The sequence below is a fragment of the Antedon bifida genome, chromosome 7, assembly GCF_963402885.1.
Source record: "Antedon bifida chromosome 7, ecAntBifi1.1, whole genome shotgun sequence".
NCBI lineage: Eukaryota > Metazoa > Echinodermata > Crinoidea > Comatulida > Antedonidae > Antedon > Antedon bifida.
Window position 1 is genome coordinate 12563355 of NC_136232.1, and position 21331 is coordinate 12584685.

The 21331-nt window shown below is 31.1% G+C and overlaps 1 protein-coding gene across 2 annotated transcripts in view; it reads right to left on the reverse strand.

Moving 5' to 3' along the window:
• LOC144847796 (SAM and SH3 domain-containing protein 1-like) overlaps nucleotides 1–21331 on the reverse strand; it is a 72041-nt gene that overhangs the window by 18948 nt on the left and 31762 nt on the right. For both annotated transcript variants that reach the window (XM_078704315.1, XM_078704316.1), the window contains exons 2-12: nucleotides 18212–18346; nucleotides 17780–17832; nucleotides 15739–15773; nucleotides 10421–10510; nucleotides 5377–5480; nucleotides 3519–3578; nucleotides 3108–3189; nucleotides 1884–2269; nucleotides 1499–1549; nucleotides 1196–1261; nucleotides 664–760 (exon numbers count right to left, since the gene is read on the reverse strand). In XM_078704315.1, the coding sequence (XP_078560441.1) occupies nucleotides 664–760; nucleotides 1196–1261; nucleotides 1499–1549; nucleotides 1884–2269; nucleotides 3108–3189; nucleotides 3519–3578; nucleotides 5377–5480; nucleotides 10421–10510; nucleotides 15739–15773; nucleotides 17780–17832; nucleotides 18212–18346 (1159 nt within the window). The remainder of the gene's footprint in view (nucleotides 1–663; nucleotides 761–1195; nucleotides 1262–1498; nucleotides 1550–1883; nucleotides 2270–3107; nucleotides 3190–3518; nucleotides 3579–5376; nucleotides 5481–10420; nucleotides 10511–15738; nucleotides 15774–17779; nucleotides 17833–18211; nucleotides 18347–21331) is intronic.

Here is a 21331-nt window from a genome sequence, read left to right on the forward strand (position 1 = left end):
AACAAGTTGGATGACGGGAAAAAATAAGCTTATAAACGTTAAAACAAGATAATAATACAATTTGTTAAATGGGGAGACAATAAAGGTCAATGATAACCGGAGTGATAAGCGTGGTGTAAAAAGTGTACACACACAGGCAGCCAAATTTGTATTTTTTGGAGCCGGAGAAGACGTTAGTTGATAAAGAAGAGAATTACAGTAATCAAGATTTGTTGAAAAAAATCATAAACAAGAGTCTTAGCTGAATTGTTGTCAAGGGGGCCTCTCTGTCTGATTCTACAATGGTAATATTTTGAAAATATCAATTTGACGATTTGCAGATAGAACTTTTATGTTGGTGAAATATGAGTGTTTGATAAAAGATATCACACACCAAGGTTATGAACTAAAGTTGGTAAGTGTTTGATACGATATCACACAGTAAGGTTGTGAACTAAGGATGCAGTTCGTATATGTATTTAGCTTGAGTGATTTGGAAAAGATATAACTTTGTTGATGTTTACTTGGCCAATATTGTTATGTTGTTTCTGTTGATGTTTTTGGTAATTTCATTGCTGCTGTTGGCAATTCAGTTCTTAAATCAATAATACAATGTTGCTTTTTTGGTTATTGATAATAATTAAAATTGATTTTGAATGTTGCTTTTAACTTGGTTACTCATACCTGACATTGTAACACTGCTATTACTACTGCCACTAGTAGAGCTCAACAAACTTTCATGCGACCCTTGCTTGTCATTTAGACCATTTTTATTATTGTGCTAAAGAAAACAAAAATAAAAAAGTTAAACAATTTATTATTATAATAATTATTATAATATTATAACTCATTTTATAATAGAAGTTTATCTCCATTTTCTAATGTGCAATAAATCCTTTCCATGAGACCCGCTTTAAATTGGTTTGTTTATATGCCACAACTCTACAGATCACACATAGACCTATTTAATGCAAATTATGTATTTTAATGACTCTTAATAATAACTCAATACAACAACATGGAATCAAAAACGAACAAACAACGCCAGCCCAAGAGGGTGCACTGTTGTTTTTTTAAAGAAACATTCTTAAAAATAACATCTTGACAAAAAGCAATAAAATCAAAACATTTTAAACATCTGAAGCTTTTAAATAAATATTGTGTTATTTTTTAAAATAGTATTTGCAAAAATATAAATATATATTAATTTTCTTACCTCAGTGTGTTTCACACCACTGTTTGATATCTTCCTTTTCAATTTTTTTAAGACACCTCCAGATTTCTAAAAAATCAAAACAATAAATTAATCAAGCAATCAATAAGAAGTGATAAAAACTAGTTTGCCAAAAAGTGTAATGTGCCCAAATATGGTAGTGATATGACATCATGCCCATATATGGGCAGATCACATTTTTTGTCACATAAAGTTTGATAGTGTAGACAGAGTTTTAGAGAAGATGGAAGTTCCTTGTGTGAACTTAAAAGAACCCAGAGAAAGTATTCCATTATTCCTACAAACCTCAATTCCAGATGACCTTCGGGTATTAGATGACCCTTCTTCTAGACTCCTCTACAAACGAAATAAATGATATATGTTGATGGTGTGATATGAAATGGAGACCTACAATGTTATGATTGATGAATGAAAGAATGGATAGTAAGATTGTTGTTTTGAACGCTCGTCGCATTTCTTGTATCCTTAAGCAAGACACTATGTTTGCCTCTCTTTGCACCCAGTAAAAATGGGTACCTGGTAAGGACGTCAAGACACAACTTTGCGCTAATTACTATCTACATTATGGGAGTATGTTTCCATATGCATAAAAAAAATTGTTAAACAAGTCTATAAGAGTGGAGTTTTCATGAAACAGGATTGATAAAAAAATCATTACATTTATTTTTACCTGTGTTCGTACAGAACGAGAGTGTTTTCCTTCCTTTTGATACACTGGAGAACTATCTGACATCCCACCTCCTGTAGACATCGCTCTTCTATGATTCAACGACTCCTTTGCAGAGGGTGACTCGGACCGCATTCGTGAACGTTCTGATCTCATTGCACTTGTCCACGTGCTGTAATTGTTTGTCATTATAAGTTCTGAGTTTAAATCAAGGTTTTCAAAAGTGGATGAAACGCTGTCATCCATGTTACTGGGCGAGTTGTTTGTTCTCACAGTGTAATATCCATTCTCACTGGTACCATTTGGTTGAACTTGAGTATAGATCCGTGTCATATAATCATTATTTGCTGGCTCATCATACTCATGTTTCGGTGTTCCACGGAAATGATCTGTGAATAATTGAAATAAACGTGAGTAATGCTCTAATTAATCTAGAATTCTACTTTACTACAGTATGTATAATCATGGACCTATAAATTACTAATTTATAGGTCCATGGTATAACTATGGTATCACACACAAAATAAAAAATAGTAATAGCACCCTCTACATAAAATCATTATTAATTTGCTGGATCATCATACTTTTTTGTTATGACATGGAAATGATCTGTGAATAATTGAAATACACTTTCAATCAAATTGCAAATAGATTTTTCTTCTACTTTATGAAATATGCCATTTTATGTCACATATTTATTTCAATTTGACCAAAAATTGAATACAAAAAAGGAAATTAATACTGAAAAACTATTAAAAAAAAACCAGTCAACTTGGCTGGTAGCCAATGGGATTTTGGTTTAATTTATAACTGTTTATCTTGTCCTTTTATAAGTGAAAACATTTTTACTTGTTTACTTGTTTACTTGTAATCCCTCATAGTCGTATGAATAGAGGGAAATTGAGACGAAGCAAAATTGCTTATAAGCCTCTCGCAGTTATCATGACATATTGTACAAACGATGTGAACTTTAATGGATGGTTTACCCAAGCCTCGTTTAGCCTATTTTTAAACAAATTTAAAGAACTAGCAGAAACAACATAGTCAGAAAGACCATTCCACAAAAGTACAACTCTAAACGAAAAAGAATTTCTTCTCAAGTTTAAGTTTATTTTTATTTTATGGAAGTGATTAACTTTTTAAAACTACATTATGGCCTATTTTTTATATCTTTTGGGGACACACACAAGATTTTTAAATTAGAAATACATAGAACACTCTACAAACCTTGATTTAACATAATAAATCCAGGCTCATCAGCTTTCTTTTTCTTCTGCTTCCCTGGTTTATATGAACTCTGGCAATCCATCTGGAAAAAATAAATAAAGGAAAATAGGCCTAGATTAAAGAAGTTTATCCAATTGTTATCCACATTTTTTATCCCATTAATTATCTCAATCATCTCCAACCATAAAATTTCACAAAAACAGATTCCAAATTCTCTCTTATCCTAACAATTGTATGTTGAGAAACCCACTTTAAGGATCAAAAAGTTGACAGAACAGAGGCACCAATTTGGACAAATTAAATATTGGTCAGATATAGAGGGCAGTATTTTGGGCACTACCAAATATAGATGGCATGATTTAATGATGGACAAATTATCTAACATATATGTTTATATGTTTGAATGCATACTTCATCTACACTGTAGAGTAATTCTTCTACTGGTTTTTGTCGATCTTCATGGGACTTCATCTAAAAAAAGAGATTGATTAAAACACGCATTAGTACAAATGAAATGAGAATGTGGATTAGTATTATTTTTGTGTTTGCAATGTTGTTTACAAACATACAGGTATGTAATGCACTCATATATTCACAGATGTATATAAAAAGATTACATTCAGTTCTGTGAATATCCATACCAGGCATGTGGTTTCATTTCCATCAAAAAGCAACATACAGCTTTACTTTTTCATATATTTTCTTAAACTTAATTATACATTTGACAATGATGATTAATAAATTGTTCATGCGACATCCAGCTCTGGGAACTTGACTTATTAGTTATGTCAATCATTATTATTTGAATAATAAATCACATCATGACATCAAGTGTTGAAGACAATTGTTTAATTGATTGAAAAGTGTATGAAAATAGCAAAATTGAGCAAAAGTCTTCTATCACAAGAATTTGACAACTGTTGGAGGTGCACAGACGTCTTCATTTTTTGTCAAACAGCATCTCATCTTCCAAATGTTATAACTCCTTAACTATATACAGCTCTGTTACCAGTTGTAAACAGTGCCCTCTTCATTTCAGATGTATGTAAGATCATATAAACAGACGGACAGAGGATTGTTGATGAATAAAAATCATGGAATCATTTATCAATGTAACATCAGTTCTGATTGGTTAATTGAACAACATATTGGCAAAATCAGGCAATTGTGACAAAGACGGATTACGAGTAAATAGATGGAATGTGTAAATAACCCTTGGACATCTCAACTAATTAAACAAAATGAATCTTCACTGGACATAAAAAAAGTTGATATAAGAGTTTCCCTGAGGTACAATGGACGAAATACAGATGAATGAGTGAGCGGTTTATTAATAATGATAAGCATAATGGACGTCGCTCTCAAATTAAAGTTCGAAAAATCGTTAATACGTCTTGAAATGTTTACGCTTTTAATAGTTCACAATCTGGAGCATGACGTGAATATAAATAAACCTATCCTGAAAGGCTGTAATCAAAGTATTATTCATTTCTGGTCAAGTTTATTCAACCACATATTTATCATAATATATACGATTACAAATATTACTTACTAAGGATGTAAGGGGTGTTTTTGTCCTCTCTGTTGCATGAAGCAACGATTGCCCAGAATTAATGAGTGCATGTTTCCATTAAAAAAATGTATAGGGCATATGTTTCATAGAAAATCGCTAGCCTAAACAAAGGAATTAGAAGGTGCCCTAACGAAAACAACATGAGTATTGGTACGAAAGGTTCCAAACTATGCGTATCTCGATTGGATATATCGTAATAATATAACACGTTAAGCTTGATAAAAGGGGAAACAATTGGCACGATCTAGGCTATTTTAGTTCAGGCATTGTACTATTATTCCACTGCTGGTCTTTAGTTTTAAAAAGGGCACTTAAAAAGAAAAGGGGGGTTGGTTCAAAACCTACTGGCAACAATGATTCCATGAATAAATATCTAATAGTAAATCCAGCAAAAGAGATCAGATCAAGCACATTGGACAAAACGTAACTTAAGTTAATCATGATAACCGCTATAGTTATCAGCTTCGTCTGAACTATAGCACTACATCTACATCTTACTATATTTTACCAAATCTTTACGTGTCTTTCCGGCTTTATTCCAGTCTTCAAACTTGGTAGGTGGGTGCAACTTAGTATAAGAATGAATGAGTTAGGTCATCAAGGTTAAAGGTAAGCCCCTAATTGAATCATGTGGGTACAGAAGGCCTACACTTGATACAGTAATAAGAATGTGCAAAGATTATTTGAACTTTATACCTTTTCCCAAGCATCCTCTTGTGACAGTCGACCTTCCTTGACATCATTTAGCAGTTTCAATATATCTGCTTCAGTCATTGTACTCTCATTTGCACGGAATGTATCTGAAAAATATAAATTTCACTTCTCATATTAAGACTACTTTGGAATGAAGTTCATTAAAATACAATTTGATGGTCCAGACATGTGATATGGTCATCCACAAATTTGCACAAAAACACACATGATAACACATTTGTCACATCTACCAAAAGTTGGTGCATGACCGTTTTTTATGACTATATGAGGGGATATGCATAACATAACATAACATAAATTGGTTTATATAGGCCTATTAAAAGAAAAAATAATTCAATAATCATAAATATAAGTAATATTTAAGTTATATTTCAACAGAATTGCACTTGCATAAAACAAAATCGCACTCAGCTAATGAGCTCTATTTTATGTATTTACGCCCAATTGGTGTCAAAAGATTCTCCTAAAAGTGCAACATAGGCATATTGCTAATTATTAGTCAATTAACAATACAATGAAACCAAATGTTTAAATTGTATGGAAAACTTATTATTTACATATTTTAAACTAAAAATAATCTTGCTGAATGCCTTTAAGCCTAATAGAGAAGAAGGAAGATATAGCAATTCGGACAAGGGATCAATATTTCCAGGTAAATGTCCAGAAATGACCGATATTGATCACTACTTTAAAGATGACCAGGTGACTGGTCAGTGATGTGTAATGAAAATAATTAGGTGACGATGATAGAAACTGATACTTTGAGGTCGTTAATCCTTCTGTTTGTTCATCGTGTCTAGTCCGCATGGATTTGATGTGTTTTAATGCGTGCGTGCGTGGTAACAGCTTAATTATTTCTATGTTAAGACCCAGGAAATGTGTCTAAGCCAGACTCGATGAGGTATTCAATGAGTTATTAAGAGCTGTTAAGAAGCATCCAAATTAATGATCAATTTTCAAGACTCTTTGTTTTCTTCTTTTTAGGTCATTGAGTTGAGAGTACCTCATGAAATGTATGTCATAGTTACGTGTGTATATTCAAATTTTGTATAAAATATTAAAATAATAAATAGGTATTTCAGGATAGAGACTGTACAACTATTAATTATATACAATAACATTGCTCAATATTAATATGGAAGATATTGATTATCTTTAAAAATTATGGATAATTTTTGGGAAACAGTTTACAACTGAACTGGTTCAAATTTAGTCCACATAAGAAATATGTTGTTTTTCATGAATTCAAAGTGATTTTTGGTGAGAATTTTTACATGAATGAGAAATTCCGACAATATATTTTGGCCAATACTATGCTAGGAATTACTCATGTTGTGTTGTTCTTCATCGTAATGTTAAACATAAAGTGCAAATAACGAAACATTCGATCCCATGAAACATAGTGTTAGATTTCCATATTATTTCATTTCCACGGTAACGTGATCTGCTATGAACTGCTTTCGATAAACAGACGGAAAAAACCATGGGTTGAACCGATCAAATCCTGTTTAATCAATAATGGAAAAGGCTTTCTGAATAATAATTATCAGTATGTCGAGTGCGCAGAATGCTAATGTGAATTTGTATATAGCAGCTCTGAATGGCATTCAAGATTTTTTAATCCCTTGATACCATGCAAATGGCGATTCACATACCGTGTTCAATGTTTTAGCCTGCACAATAAAATACTGTACTCACTCATCTACAGAGGATTTGATTGGATCAAAATAATTTGCTTTATCACATGATACTGTACATCTCCCTTTAAAATGGAGTACAGTACTTTTTTACAATTTTTATTCAGTGTAGAATACTGTACTTCAAATAAATGTTTATAGTATTCTATTTTGAAATACGTTCCTTGAGTCATATACCCCTTTCACACCAAAACAAAACTCCGGAGTTGAGACCCCAGTGTTTTGGTGTGAAAGATAAAATCAAACACTACTCCAGAGTTCAAAACACAGGAGTTGAACAGCTGAACGTTCTGCTGAATTTTTTGTGTAAAGTAATTATCTACAACAAATAGACTAGAAAATAAAAGGATTGCATTTTAAAGATTACATTGGATTGAATCCATAAGATTGAATCTACAAACTTGAATATACATGATTTGCAAGTTTGAGTCTACTAGATTGAATCTACAAGATTTCATTTTCAAGATTAAATTAACAGGATTGAATCCAAAAGATTGAATCTACAAGATTAAATTTACACGATTGAATCCACAAGATTAAATTCCAAAAGATTGGATTCAATCTTGTGAATCCAATCTAAAACAAAAGTTTAATCTACAAGATTTAACCCAAACGTTTTAATCTACAAGATTGAATCCAAAAGTTTTAATCTATAAGATTCAGTTTACAAGATTGAATCCACAAGATTAAATTCCATAAGATTGAATCACCAAGATTGAATCCCAAAGATTGTTTGAATCTACAAGGTTGCATAAGATTGAATCTACAAGATAATATAAATATCTATAAACATAACATTTTTAGATCCATGCTTCCATAATTAGATTTTTTTTAAAACTTAATTTCAAGATGGAGGGCCTCTTTCACTAATATTAATGTACTGAGTATCAAGTTTAATTACAATCTATATGGCCTAGCTTATAACCCATTTGATATAACTATCCTACTATTGGCAATGTAACACAACACCATACATAATCATCAAAGTGACCAAATAACAGCAAAAATAAAGCAGTTCTACAGAATGAACATCTATTATGAAAATCAGCATTAGATTGTATTTGAAATTTGATACTTATTAAATTACTGTAAAATCATGGAGAAATAGAAGAAAACAAGACAGCATATACTTATTTTACCACAGTATATGATGGTATAATATCGGCGTATAGAAAATTCATAGGCATATAGAAAACACACTGTGACCAGGTTCACAGCATTAAGGTAGAATTATGTATGTGACGTACATATTGTTTGACAGAAAAACAGTACAAAAACCCAGTAAAGTTGAAGGTAATAGTTTATAAATTAAAAAACAGTAAATATGCCTATGATGTAAACTTTTGCACTGGTAAGTGTCAGCTCAGTAATGACAAAACTACTACTAATCATAAGACATTTTGATCATTGTTTCTGCACATTGACTTAATTAAATGCTAACCGATTTCCGTACACACAAGAAACAAATATGATGTGAGGCTGAACATACCATTTTGGATTCAATGTTCTCAAATCCTCAGAGATGTCAATATTTTTCTATATATCAAATTTATACACAAAAACAATTTGTACTGTAATAAATTATGCACAATTCTTATAGGGTTTGTTTACTGTTATAAATTGTTTAATTTAAAAACAAGTTTTTCAAATTTCTCTAATGTTGTGTTTCCGAACTAATAATTTCATAAAGCCCACTCAAACAAGCACCCTAGAGAGCCCATCAGAAGAAACACAAACAATTGTTGACATTTTGTATCATAGACCAAAGTGCTCATCAACCATGCGTTACCTTCAATGAAATTGATCAGATATAATTAACAAGGTAAATTAGATGAAAGAGAGCATAAATAACATGCCTAGGAGAATCATTGCTCTACTTAATGGTGACATGTTTACATATACAATACACTTCCACTAATTTGTTTAATTTAATTAGTCAAATTCACTATTGTTTACTATTCTCGTAGAAATTTATAACAGTGGATATGCTTTCTACCATGGATGAATTTATATAACAAAAAATCTACTTCTGCTCAATGGTGAACCGTGTATGTACTTTGGTGTCAGATTGTAAATAGAAAATAGTGTTGTCTGCAGTGGATGGAATTTTTAAAATAATTATAGTAAATACTAAAGTAATAAACAATTTACTAATAACAAAATTTCTTATAGCATTTTTATCACTGAATCAGATATCTGCAGATGCTCAGAAACAGTACTGTATGCAAATCAAAATGTGATATTACCACAAAAGTTTTCTATTGTCACACTCGTTTGTGGAATATTAACAAAACAAATGCCATGTGACCTAATATTGTCCAATCAAGATTCTACTCAGGTGTTCATCTACAGCAGATGAATCTTTAAGTTTACTCATTTTTAAATCTTGGTTCCCACTAGAGATGCAAAACAAAGATGTAGATTCGATCAACACCAGCAAGTTCACCAATGACATGTGAAAGTTTGAATAATCTATCACTTGTGATTGGTCAAATCACTTACGTTACATCCTTGTGTTGCGTCTCTAGTGGGAAGTATTAAAGACAGTTTTACATTACACTTATTGACTTCTCAAGGTGGTATTTATATAATTACTGTATGTGATTTTACTAAGCCATGAAAGAAGTTATGTTATTTCTCATAGGATGTACTTTTTTTACAGAAGTTTTGCCGTTACACATTAAAAGCTGACAAAAAGATATTTCAAACATTATTTCATGAAAACAAGGCAGAATGAGAGATTATATTATAATTTGACAGCTGTAATTGTTTATTTTGTTATTCCTATGTTGAACTACATGCGTATGGTAGCTTAGTATTCTTGTTAATAATTGACAAAACATTACTCCATAGTATGAAAGTAGACAACATTTTATGAAGGATAATCTACCTATACGCTGATGACGTAATAAGCTTGAAACTTGAAAACAAGTATGTTTAATGTACAACATTAACCGAACATTGACGCTACAGTGACGTTCATTTAATGATAATAAAAAAAAATTATCTAAACCAAACAATTTCATTCTGGTATTACAGTGTGTTCTTTATTTAAATGTATTTTATTACTTTAGCATAGTTGTGTCTTGTGTACTTGTCTTCCCTTTTGTGATGAGTAATGGGGTTACCCCAGTTATAGTTCAAACAGTCACACTATTATAAATAATGTAGATAACTGGTTGTTGGAAATGACATGGGACATGTTATTGAGATGAAATGTAACATCAAGTCCAAGTACTATATAATAATCTGCTTGTTGGACGGAACAAAAGTGCTCAAAATACAAAACCAGAAAAAATAGATTAAAACTTTAGAGTAAATTTGTTCACCTTTTTGGCATTGTGGCTGTGTTTGGCTTCTTGCTCTTCGGCCGAACAAGGAGAAAAACGAGGCTTTCCTATGAACAGATGGTGGAGTTTCTGAAAATAAAATATATAATATTTGAATAATTATAGTAGTTAGACAAAACATTATAAAACATACAAAAAATACTACAATTGTTGAATTTGAATATATTTATTGGCAATTTTTAATCTCTATTTTCGATAGTTTAGAAAGGCAAGTATAGAATAAAATGTGAAAAAAGTTTAAAATTTCAAAAACTAATATAATCATACATACATTGCACCTGATACATTTTGTAACTTTCAGCATATATTAGCTAATATGATTTATGCACATACAGTTTTCAGATTAAACACAAAAGTATCTATATCCCCTGACCTATATATACATTCATATACCATTGATCGATCACATAATAAATTAAACAATGGTATTTTTGGTTGAATAGTTAATTGGCCTAGAAATATTGTACATATGGCGCTCACTAATCAGCCGTTAGTAATTGCCCAATTGAAAATCATATTTTAGGAACAAAGTTATTAACATATCAGTACATTAAAAACATGGAAATGGATCAAATGTGACCTAAAGGAAGGTTAAGACATACTGTAAAGCGTGGTTCCCACTAGCGACGCAGCGCAAGGACGTAACGCAACGCAAGTGAATTGACCAATCACAAGCGATGGCTTATTCGCTTGTGATTGCTAACTGTCTATAACTTCGCTTGTCATTGGTTAAAACGCTTGCGTTGCGTTTACGTCCTTGCATTACGTTCTAGTGGGAACCAAGCTTTAGCTGCTAAAAGAAGCAAGAAGATGCACTGCCAAAAGTAGCAAGAAGATGCACTGCCAAAAGAAGCAAGAAGATGTTCTGCCAAAAGAAGCAAGAAGATGTGCTGCCAAAAGAAGCAAGAAGATGCGCTGCCAAAAGAAGCAAGAAGATGTTCTGCCAAAAGAAGCAAGAAGATGCACTGCCAAAAAAAGCAAGATGTCCTGCCAAAAGAAGCAAGAAATGTGCTGCCAAACGAAGCAAGATGCGCTGTCAAAAGAAGCAAGAAGATGCGCTGCCAAAAGAAGCAAGAAGATGTGCTGCCAAAAGAAGCAAGAAGATGCACTGCCAAAATAAGCAAGAAGATGCGCTGCCAAAAGAAGCACGAAGATGCGCTGCCAAAAGAAGCAAGAAATGTGCTGCCAAAAAAAGCAAGAAATGTGCTGCCAAAAGAAGCAAGAAGATGCACTAAAGAAGCAAGAAGATGCGCTGCCAAAAGAAGTACGAAGATGCACTGCCAAAAGAAGCAAGAAATGTGCTGCCAAAAGAAGTAAGAAATGTGCTGCCAAAAGAATCAAGAAGATGCGCTGCTAAAAGAAGCAAAAAGATGCGCTGCCAACAGAAGCATGAAGATGCGCTGCCAAAAGAAGCAAGAAGATATCCAGCCAAAAAAAGCAAGAAGATGCGCTGCCAAAAGAAGCAAGAAGATGCCCTGCCAAAAGAAGCAAGAAGATGTGCTGCCAAAAGAAGCAAGAAGATGTGCTGCCAAAAGAAGCAAGAAGATGCACTGCCAAAAGAAGCAAGAAGATGCACCATCAAATCAGGACCAAACACTCAATAAATCTATACATTTTTCCTTCTCATTTAATGAATATAACAATCAGGCCTATATTTTTGCTTATTCTGCGTTTATTATGCTTTTTATGCTGTTGAACAAACTTTTTAAATTCCAAATATTGAACTATATATTCAACTCATCAAACTGGTATGTTAGTTAATTAAAAGAAAAAAAAATTACATGATGATGTGTGATTAATGTGTTCAACTTGTTAAATTTTTTGTTTAAAAAAGTGTGAAATATTGATTGGTTGGTATGATTTATCTTAATCTCCAGAAAAATAATGTAATAGGAACAACAATATGTTTTGCAATTTGTATGGCGCTAAGAAATGATTAATTGCCAAAGTAAGGAGAGATAAATAAAACTGGAATTGATTTAATATTTAAAGTATTATAGTATTATCTATTTGTCTGCTGTAAATGCCAAAGTTGGGTTGAGGTAAAATATTTTAAGATAATTGGTTTTTGAAAGGAAGATTTTGACTTGAGAAGCAAGACTATTGCTCTGTGTGTGTTAATGTCTCTCTGTTATAAAATAAACTGAGAATTTTCCTCAAACTTTGTATAAGCTTCCATGAGCTTAGATGTAATGTATTCGGGTAGTACTGTCTTTTTGATTTGAATGAATGCTGGCTGCTAAAGGTGTACTAGTGATTGATATGACACCACCATTGTCCAACCGTGCATAGATCAAATTTGAACATCAACTTTTTCAAAAAATCACCATTGCATTGAGGCCATGTTTTTTCAGCATAAGCTATCTAAGCGATTTACCAAATATTTAGCAGACTAGAAGATTTGATACGGTACTATTTCTAGCCACAGTGGAAAAAAAAATGTACTCAAAGTTGTTCATCTTTAAGAATGTTAGATTCTATCACACTACAGGACACTACAAACATCTCATGATTTTGTATCTGCATTTGATTACACTTATGTGACAAGTTCCACTACATATCACCAACAATTTCTCATGAATCTGACATATGTCAAAACTCATCATCTTTCATTTCTTGAAGTAACATATCAGATAATTTTCTTCTTGCTGTAATCTTTCTTTCACAGTCCTTCACACAGATTCTAAGATATGAAATGACTCAAACAAACTTGAATCCATTCCACGCCTATAATCAAACTAATATAAAATGGGTTGAACACAGTAGTGCAATGTACAGCAAATGTTGGTATAGGAATAATAGCATGTGTCCAGTTTGAGTCTCAACTAACTAAAATAAATTTCAGTAATCTTTATAAAAAATGTGCCATAATATAAAATGTCAGTAGTTTTTTTTACGCTTCACATCAAATTGTCATTCTGTGAGTATATGCACATTTTTTAAGCATACACAAAATGATTTTCTAACTTGACTGAGTATTGTAGTTGCTTGAGACATTTTATTTTTATTTTATTTATTTTATTCAATTTTCAGGCACAAAAATACATGACAACAAGACAGCGGTGCAGCACCCTGAGGATTGCCATGAGTGCAAAGCACTATCGAGATGGCTCTCCATATACTGCACTTGAACATATAAGTAAACCATAAAAAGACAAAGATATAAAAATTTTAAAATTGCGAGGCATCAAGTTGAACAATCATTAAAATTGAATCTAAAAAATATATATATATAAATATTATGTACAGATAAAAATGATTGTTTAAAGATAAAAAAAATAAAAAGTTTAGAGTTGCCTGACATAAGACCGGAGAGCTGTCACAAACATGATGAGGCCAGGCCACCACACATGACTTTTAGTTGTGTACATCATTGATTTGTCCATAATTCTTGCATTTTGCCAGGGGTTTCCAATAATTTACGGCCAAATTATAATTTTGTGTAGTTTGTATGTATTTTGTAGTATTAATTTCTGTGTGTCCGTAATTGTGATTTCTGTAGTAATTACGGACGTTCCGTACTTGAGATCTTTTGAGATGGAGAGGGGAAAGATGGGTATTCTTTAAAAATTGTACCAAATTGAGAAAGATGAATACTTATTTTAATATACAATATATCCTAATTTTGAAATACAAAAAATATAACAGTTACTGTAGGCTTTCCTAGCATATTAAATGTGTTAATATATACAATATCACACATTAAAATCTTAATATCAGGAGGCGGTTTCTCAAAATAGAAAATATAACAGACAAACATGAAACCATTCTGCACATAACAGGGGAAATAAAATATTGGAAAGAAAAGAGACGTAAATACTGATGATAATGATGATGGTAAAAAATACATATATAAATACAAATATAAACACAATTTGAAGAAGAAAAGAAACAAATCTCTTAAATATACACAGCCATCTAATTAAAATAATGTTTTCTCCTCATCTCAACACCTTTGAACTCTTCATCTTAACTGCTTCGTTGCAGTGATTTTATTATAATAATAATCACAATATCTAGTGTCAGTAAAACGCCAGGTCATTACATTTACTACCTTTGATGTCATAACCTTTTCACCTCATCAAGCAATTTTAAAAAAATAACAAAATAAATAAATACAATATATAGTTGTATTACATAACTGTTTGTGAATTCATTAATTATTTATGAATATTTAATATCGGTTATCCACACTAAGTCACACGCAAATTGTAAAAGCCCACGGGGAGAAATTTTCTGCTTTGCAATCAGACAACTAGAACAAAGGACACTGCAACTACTAGTAAATCATAATCATTATTACATTTTACACAACTGAAAAGATAAATATGATTTATTCCTTTTGTTTGTTGATTTTCATAAATATGTTCAATGAATTTATTTATTTTTTATGCATTAAATATTTAATTTGTTGGCATTTTTCCAAGATGAAGTACTGTAGGCATGTGGCTGTGTGTAACATTGATTTTCTTGTATATCAAAATTTGGCTATAAATTATAATATATAAATACAATTTTAAAATCGTGAATAAATTATGGCAATGATGTAAGACTATTTGAATCATGTTCTGCTGTATGTATAATAAATAATAATAAAAAACATATATTTAATTATTATAATTAAAAGTATAGATTATAAAGTTGCCTGCTAGAGTGACATAGTATACAGTATATAAAATGCTCTAAGGAAATTATAGTTTCCTTGAGGGATTCTATTTTCTCTATAATATAATTATATTACATAACCAATATTCTATGTAGTTTGGCCTTACTCAGCATAGAATGACCGTATTTCTACTGAAATTGATGATGTTTACTGGAGTACATCAACGGATTAATTCACAAACAAATTTTGTACATTGAGAGTCGTTTTCGACAATAATTATGTCCTAATTCTTCTTCATTGAGAAACTTAACCTATTAATTGAAGTACTTTAAACCATTTTGTGGATCACCTGACTGCATTCAAAAAGCTCACCTTAAATTTCTCTATAACATTTTCCCTATATAATGTTTGATCCACAGATATCTAGAAGTAATGCCATTTCACGTTCTCGTATTTACATAGGCTATGCAATATTATAATTATATATAAATACAATTTTTATAAAAATTTATTTCGAGGAGAAAAAATTGTGATACCACCATGTATGCAGTCAGTGAGATGGGTTAGGGGTAAGGGAAGATGTTATGGGGAATAATAATCATAAATAAGATACAGTGTAAATACAACATATTATCTATAGCTTTTAAAAATAAATTTAAACATTTATATTGAACAAAAATACATGACCTACCTGGTGGGTCAGAGTCCTTTCTTGAAGAGTTTGTACTAAAAATAAAATTAAATATTAAATTAAGAATTAATAACACATAATTGTATCCTTTAATGCATACATGAAACAAATATCATATGCATTTCATTTTCTAACGTACACAACCAAAACATGTATCAAACTATGGACATATTGTTACGTAATGTTCAAGAGCCTATATCCATAAAATCCAATTTACAAAGTAACGGTAATAAAAATAGTGTCTATGTTATTTATTATGACTATTTACAAACAATGCGGAGCGGACAGGCGGTTCCCGCTCAGGATAGTTACAGATTCTATGTGGGACAAGCCACGCGGTTTTCTGCTTAGCATTACTGCTTCTCTGTGTAAATTGGCTTTAAAGAATACCCTGTAATTCAAAAAGTTTGCTTCAATTTCAAGGTCTTCTCTTAATATATAAAATAGCTAAATAATATATAATAACATTAAAGTTATCATAGCCCACTGCGCGAAAAAAAAATCCCCCTTTTCTAAAAACGTGTAAAGCAAATGAACAGTAAATAATCGAATGCTCTACAATAAGTAAATCAACCAATGTTGACCATGCATCTTTAATTTTCAACAAAATCAATTAAATGTCACATATTTATTCAGTCCAATATTCACTGATAAATTCACCACTTTAGGGGTATATATCATGCTAAAAATATAAAACATTTCGCCACTTGCTTCATGATATTGAATCCATAAACATTTAAAACGCATTTCTGATATATTATGAGTATTAATCAATGACAGCATCAATATGTTCATTTAATGTGAAGGGAAATGGAACGCACTTTGATTTTGCCTAATTTACCGTCAAGAATTGATTGTGAAAAATATTTCAACTATCAATACAATATTAAACAAGAAGCATTATTTAGATTTTGATATACTGTACAATAAATTCAATAGACAAATACTGGTGTATTAATTGCATACATTTTTTTTTTAGGATAATCACAAGAATTTTTAAATAACACAACATAACATTATACAAAAGCCTACAGTTAATATCTAAATGAACAGAGAAAAAAGATAAAGATTATAAGAGTACGGTATGTACTATTTGTCCTTCTTAACAAACACTGGATTTTTGTTAAACAAATATAAATAAGCTTACAAAATAAAATAATTAACATTTAAGTCTAAAATAAGCTATAAATACTGTTATTAATTAATACTCTACTTTTTCACAAAAGAGTAGTGAATATTTTTAATTTAATGTATGCCTACAATAGAATACTTATTTAACACTCATCATGGAAAAAGGTGTCATTTTAGGATACATTGACAATTGGCATAAGGCCGGCATGGCCTACACAAGTCGTAAGGTAATCCATTTAATTAAAATCCCAAGGCGTTCGCACGAATGATGTTCGTTATCACTGGTGTTAAACAGTATTCATCTTTTTTAGTTTGCACATGGTGTCCCCAATTCCTGAGCTGAATTCACACGCTTCAAGATTAATCTTATTATTTTATTATCAAAATTACAATACTTTGCAAAAACATTAAATAATTTTTCAATCTCACTATTAATAAGGTTAAATTTTTTGGAAGCATCACTGGAGTCAGCTGTGTGTTGGGTCGTACGCCCCAACAATGTGGTGTAGAAGCTTGTAGCCAAGTGAAGTTCGAGGCTTCAAACAAAGCTTTTCTTTTGAGACCAGCAGCAACTGTGATGATAAATGTTAGTGTGTGCACAGTGTGTTGAGCGTTGGACTACTGATTGTGAAATTGAGGGTTTGAATATAACGCTTGTATCCACCCAGGTGTACAGATGGTTACCTAGTAAGGTCAAGACTTTGCACTGATTACTAGCTGTATTATGGGAATATGTTTCCATATGTGTTTGATCCAGGATATTATTATTATTAAATGCTTAACTACCCTAGCCTGGCTTGTTTTCTATTTATTTGAAATTGAAACCATACCATATAATTACTAACTTTATGTTTATTTTACATTTTTGCTGCCAACAAACATTGGTATTTATTTTGTAGAACCACCTTACCTATGTGAACTACCAACACTTTTTATGTCAGGATTCATGTCTTCCGACTTCCTCTGGAATAAAAAAAAAGAAAAGAAAAAGTTTTAAATAGATTTCATTCATGTAATGATTATAAATAGATAATAATAGAAAACAATATTTATAATGCGCTTTATACAATCACTGTCTCACAGTGCAATGGACTACAGTAGATTTCACATACAACATCTGCCATCTTCGCTTAAAGTCTTTCCAAAATGTTCTCCAAATATTAACTGGGTTCAAAGGACCTTCAAGAAGACTTTTTCTATACTACCAGAACTGATCGAGAAAAACATTGTAAAAAGAACACCTTTTCAGATTTCGTTCCTTTTCAGTTGAGCAATTTCCAAACTTCCAGAAGGAAAATAATTATATACTTTGAAATTTATCAAAATAACACACATATAGTACCTGACTACTTTGAGAATCTTGAGAGAATTTTCGCTTCCTTAGTTCTTCCATTTTCTCTAAGACATCATTGTAGTTTGTGGAAAATTGAGAAGCTAATGTCTGTGCCAATTCTTCTAAAGTTCCAGAAGATCCATCCTACAATAAGAAAATAATAATGCTAGTTCAACAACATTAATAAATACATGATGGTGTAAAAATAAACCAGTATTGGCATGGGTAATGATATTGTTTTTTGCCATGAAGAAATAGTTGGCAATATGGCAGAGCTAGAAATTGAAAACAGGAAACTGAGAGTGGTATAGAAAGAAAGCAATTTCCTTCACAAAAAAAAATGTTTAATTCTTGATGAGATTCCACATCATGGAAAACCTAATATTTAATTTTCAGTTTGTTCATATTCAACAAATCTTTAAGCTTTATTAAGAGATCACTTGTTAAAATCTGACATATATAACGAAAGATAAAGAAAATTTAAAAAAAACCTAAGTTATTGGCAACTAGTTGCGCACATAACTTGCTGGTAAGATACAGTATTTGCCTTCTTCAAATCAGAGTAAAGTGTTTTCAAATACTGTTTCTGAGATGCACACACAAAGTACTGTATGCCATTATGACATTTATGTTTTGTGTTTAAAATTCTCCTTTAGGGCAAGTATTTTGTTTGAATTCATTTTGACTGAATAATGATATCAATTTGATGCTCCTTTGATTGTACATTTACAACTAAATGCCATAACCAAATGCAGCAGACAAAAAGTATCATTAAGAGCCTTGTTGAGTATCCCACTGTTTAATCATGAGAAAATGTCTGGATCAAAAAACCACAATAAACATTTAATACTCATAGAAAAAGCAGGTCTGCAATTTTATTAGTTTTTAATAACAGTAAAGCATTATGCTCTAAAAAAAACTGGGTAGGTATTATAGATACTGTATATTAGTATGTGTTCATAGAGAAAAGTAAATTATTAAACCCAATCAATTCCATGTTTTAGCCGCACGTTTCATTTCATTAACAATAAACTGTTTTTTTTTGTATGTAGACATATTTAATGTTATGCTAACAAAATGAGGCCAAATTAAAACAAAAATTTAGTTTCATGTCACCTCCCTCATTAAATTTTGTATTTTCCATTTATTTTTTTCAAAGAAAGAAAAAGGCATTCATCAATTGCATGATCACTATTGTTCGTTACGTGATCATTATTTTTAAATGTTGATAGTACGGTAGCCATGAGAGTGTTGTTCACTATTTTTAGTTTGGTTTAGTTTTAATAGTAAAAAATCTTAAATCTTGAACATGAAACAATTCTTTATTGGGGCCAATACTGCTGCTATCACCAAATAACCCTTACATTTATAGTATAATCGCCTTATTTTTGACATTTAAATATGAACAATTCAATTTTTAATACATAAAATGCAATGTGACCTTAAATTAGATAGAACGTAGGCAAAGTGTCTTTAATAATACATGACCTTGCAAATAAAATATAATGTGTAATATTTCTCTCATTATTGAGAAAGGAGTATTAGAAGAAAATTGGACATTATAGTTGTTTAGGATTTGTCTACGCTGTGTATGCTACATGTTCACCTGTTTATTTAGTGATATATGACTAGCGTACATTTTCATTCACAATGTATCTGTCACATAATATAATGTACAGACATGGACGTACATGTTTCCAGGAGACAATTATAATACACTTGTAAAATATATTCACAAATTCTGATGGAAACGACTGTGTAGTTGTTGAAGCAATAATTTATAGTTATTTTAGTTGGGTTCAAATAATATATTGATACATCTTGCTGCTTTATGCATGTTTGCCCTATGGACAAGTACATTTAATTATTTTCACATCTGCATTTTAAATTATTTTCTGGATGAGTGATAGGTATTTTCCACTTGGGTAAGTAATACCTGCATGAAAATATATTAAATACCACATATTTGATAAAAATATTTATAGATCTGGTATATTAATTGTACTTTTCTAGAACATGTTCATCATGATTTTGGAAAGATCAGATAAAATGAACTTTATTTTCATTGACACTTCATGCACATGTGGTAGCACACCCTGTAACTTATCTTTGCAAACAGCAAACCACTGTGTATTGCAAGCTCTTTGTCATGTTTTTTCTTCCATGTCTCGAAAAGAAATAATGATAGTGGTTGTTGGGGAATGATGCTCCTAATTGAGTGTGTGGTTTGTGGACTGCGCCATTTATTGAGAGGGGTTTTCAATGAATTTTCTACTCATTTAGTATATCTTGGTCTTCGAGGAGAATAAGGGTATTGTTGGTTTATCCATGTAAGCTGGCACGAAATAGACTTAAAACTTTGGTACAACTAAATAATGTTAAAAGGATTTTAAATTCAAGTTACTATTTATATACAAAAAAGAAAATTGACATTAGGCTACAGTAAATTATAATTTCTAATCTAAATAAATACATTGAATTATTGTTTATTTAAATTTACAGAATGTACAGTGTACGTGCTATACATATTGTGGTCAGGCTAAATAAAAATAATGATTGATATACAGTATGATAATATAAAAATGATTTTGGTTATATAATTGAAATTATATCCTGTTATTGTGAATATGAGGATTTCAGTCCCCTATAACAATACATAATATATAAACATGTATACTAATATTCTAACACGGCAGTTGTAATTCAGCATTAAGCACTAAAACTGGCATCATGATTTCCTTTCTCGTTGCTTCTTTTGTGCTAATATTGATCGTTTCTATCCGACTTGTAATATCAGGCTAATGTAAGGTGTTTCATTAGAATTGTATATCTATATCACTCATCACAATGTGCATTTCACTGCAGCAGGTTTGTGAAATTAAAGGGGCTGCTGCAGGTTTCATGCATGAGTGATTACATGTCCAGCATGAAACAGGGAGATGTAAAATCTATGAAATAATAATGCGACATCAAAAAAATATGTTGATAAATTAATTTGTTCAAAAGATTCCCTATCCAATCAAGTTTGAACAAAACCTCAAAACATTCAATAATGTAATGGTTAATTCAATGGCAATGGCATATCAAGCAGAAGGTACAGGGTTCAAATCTCATTCTCAGTTTTCCTTA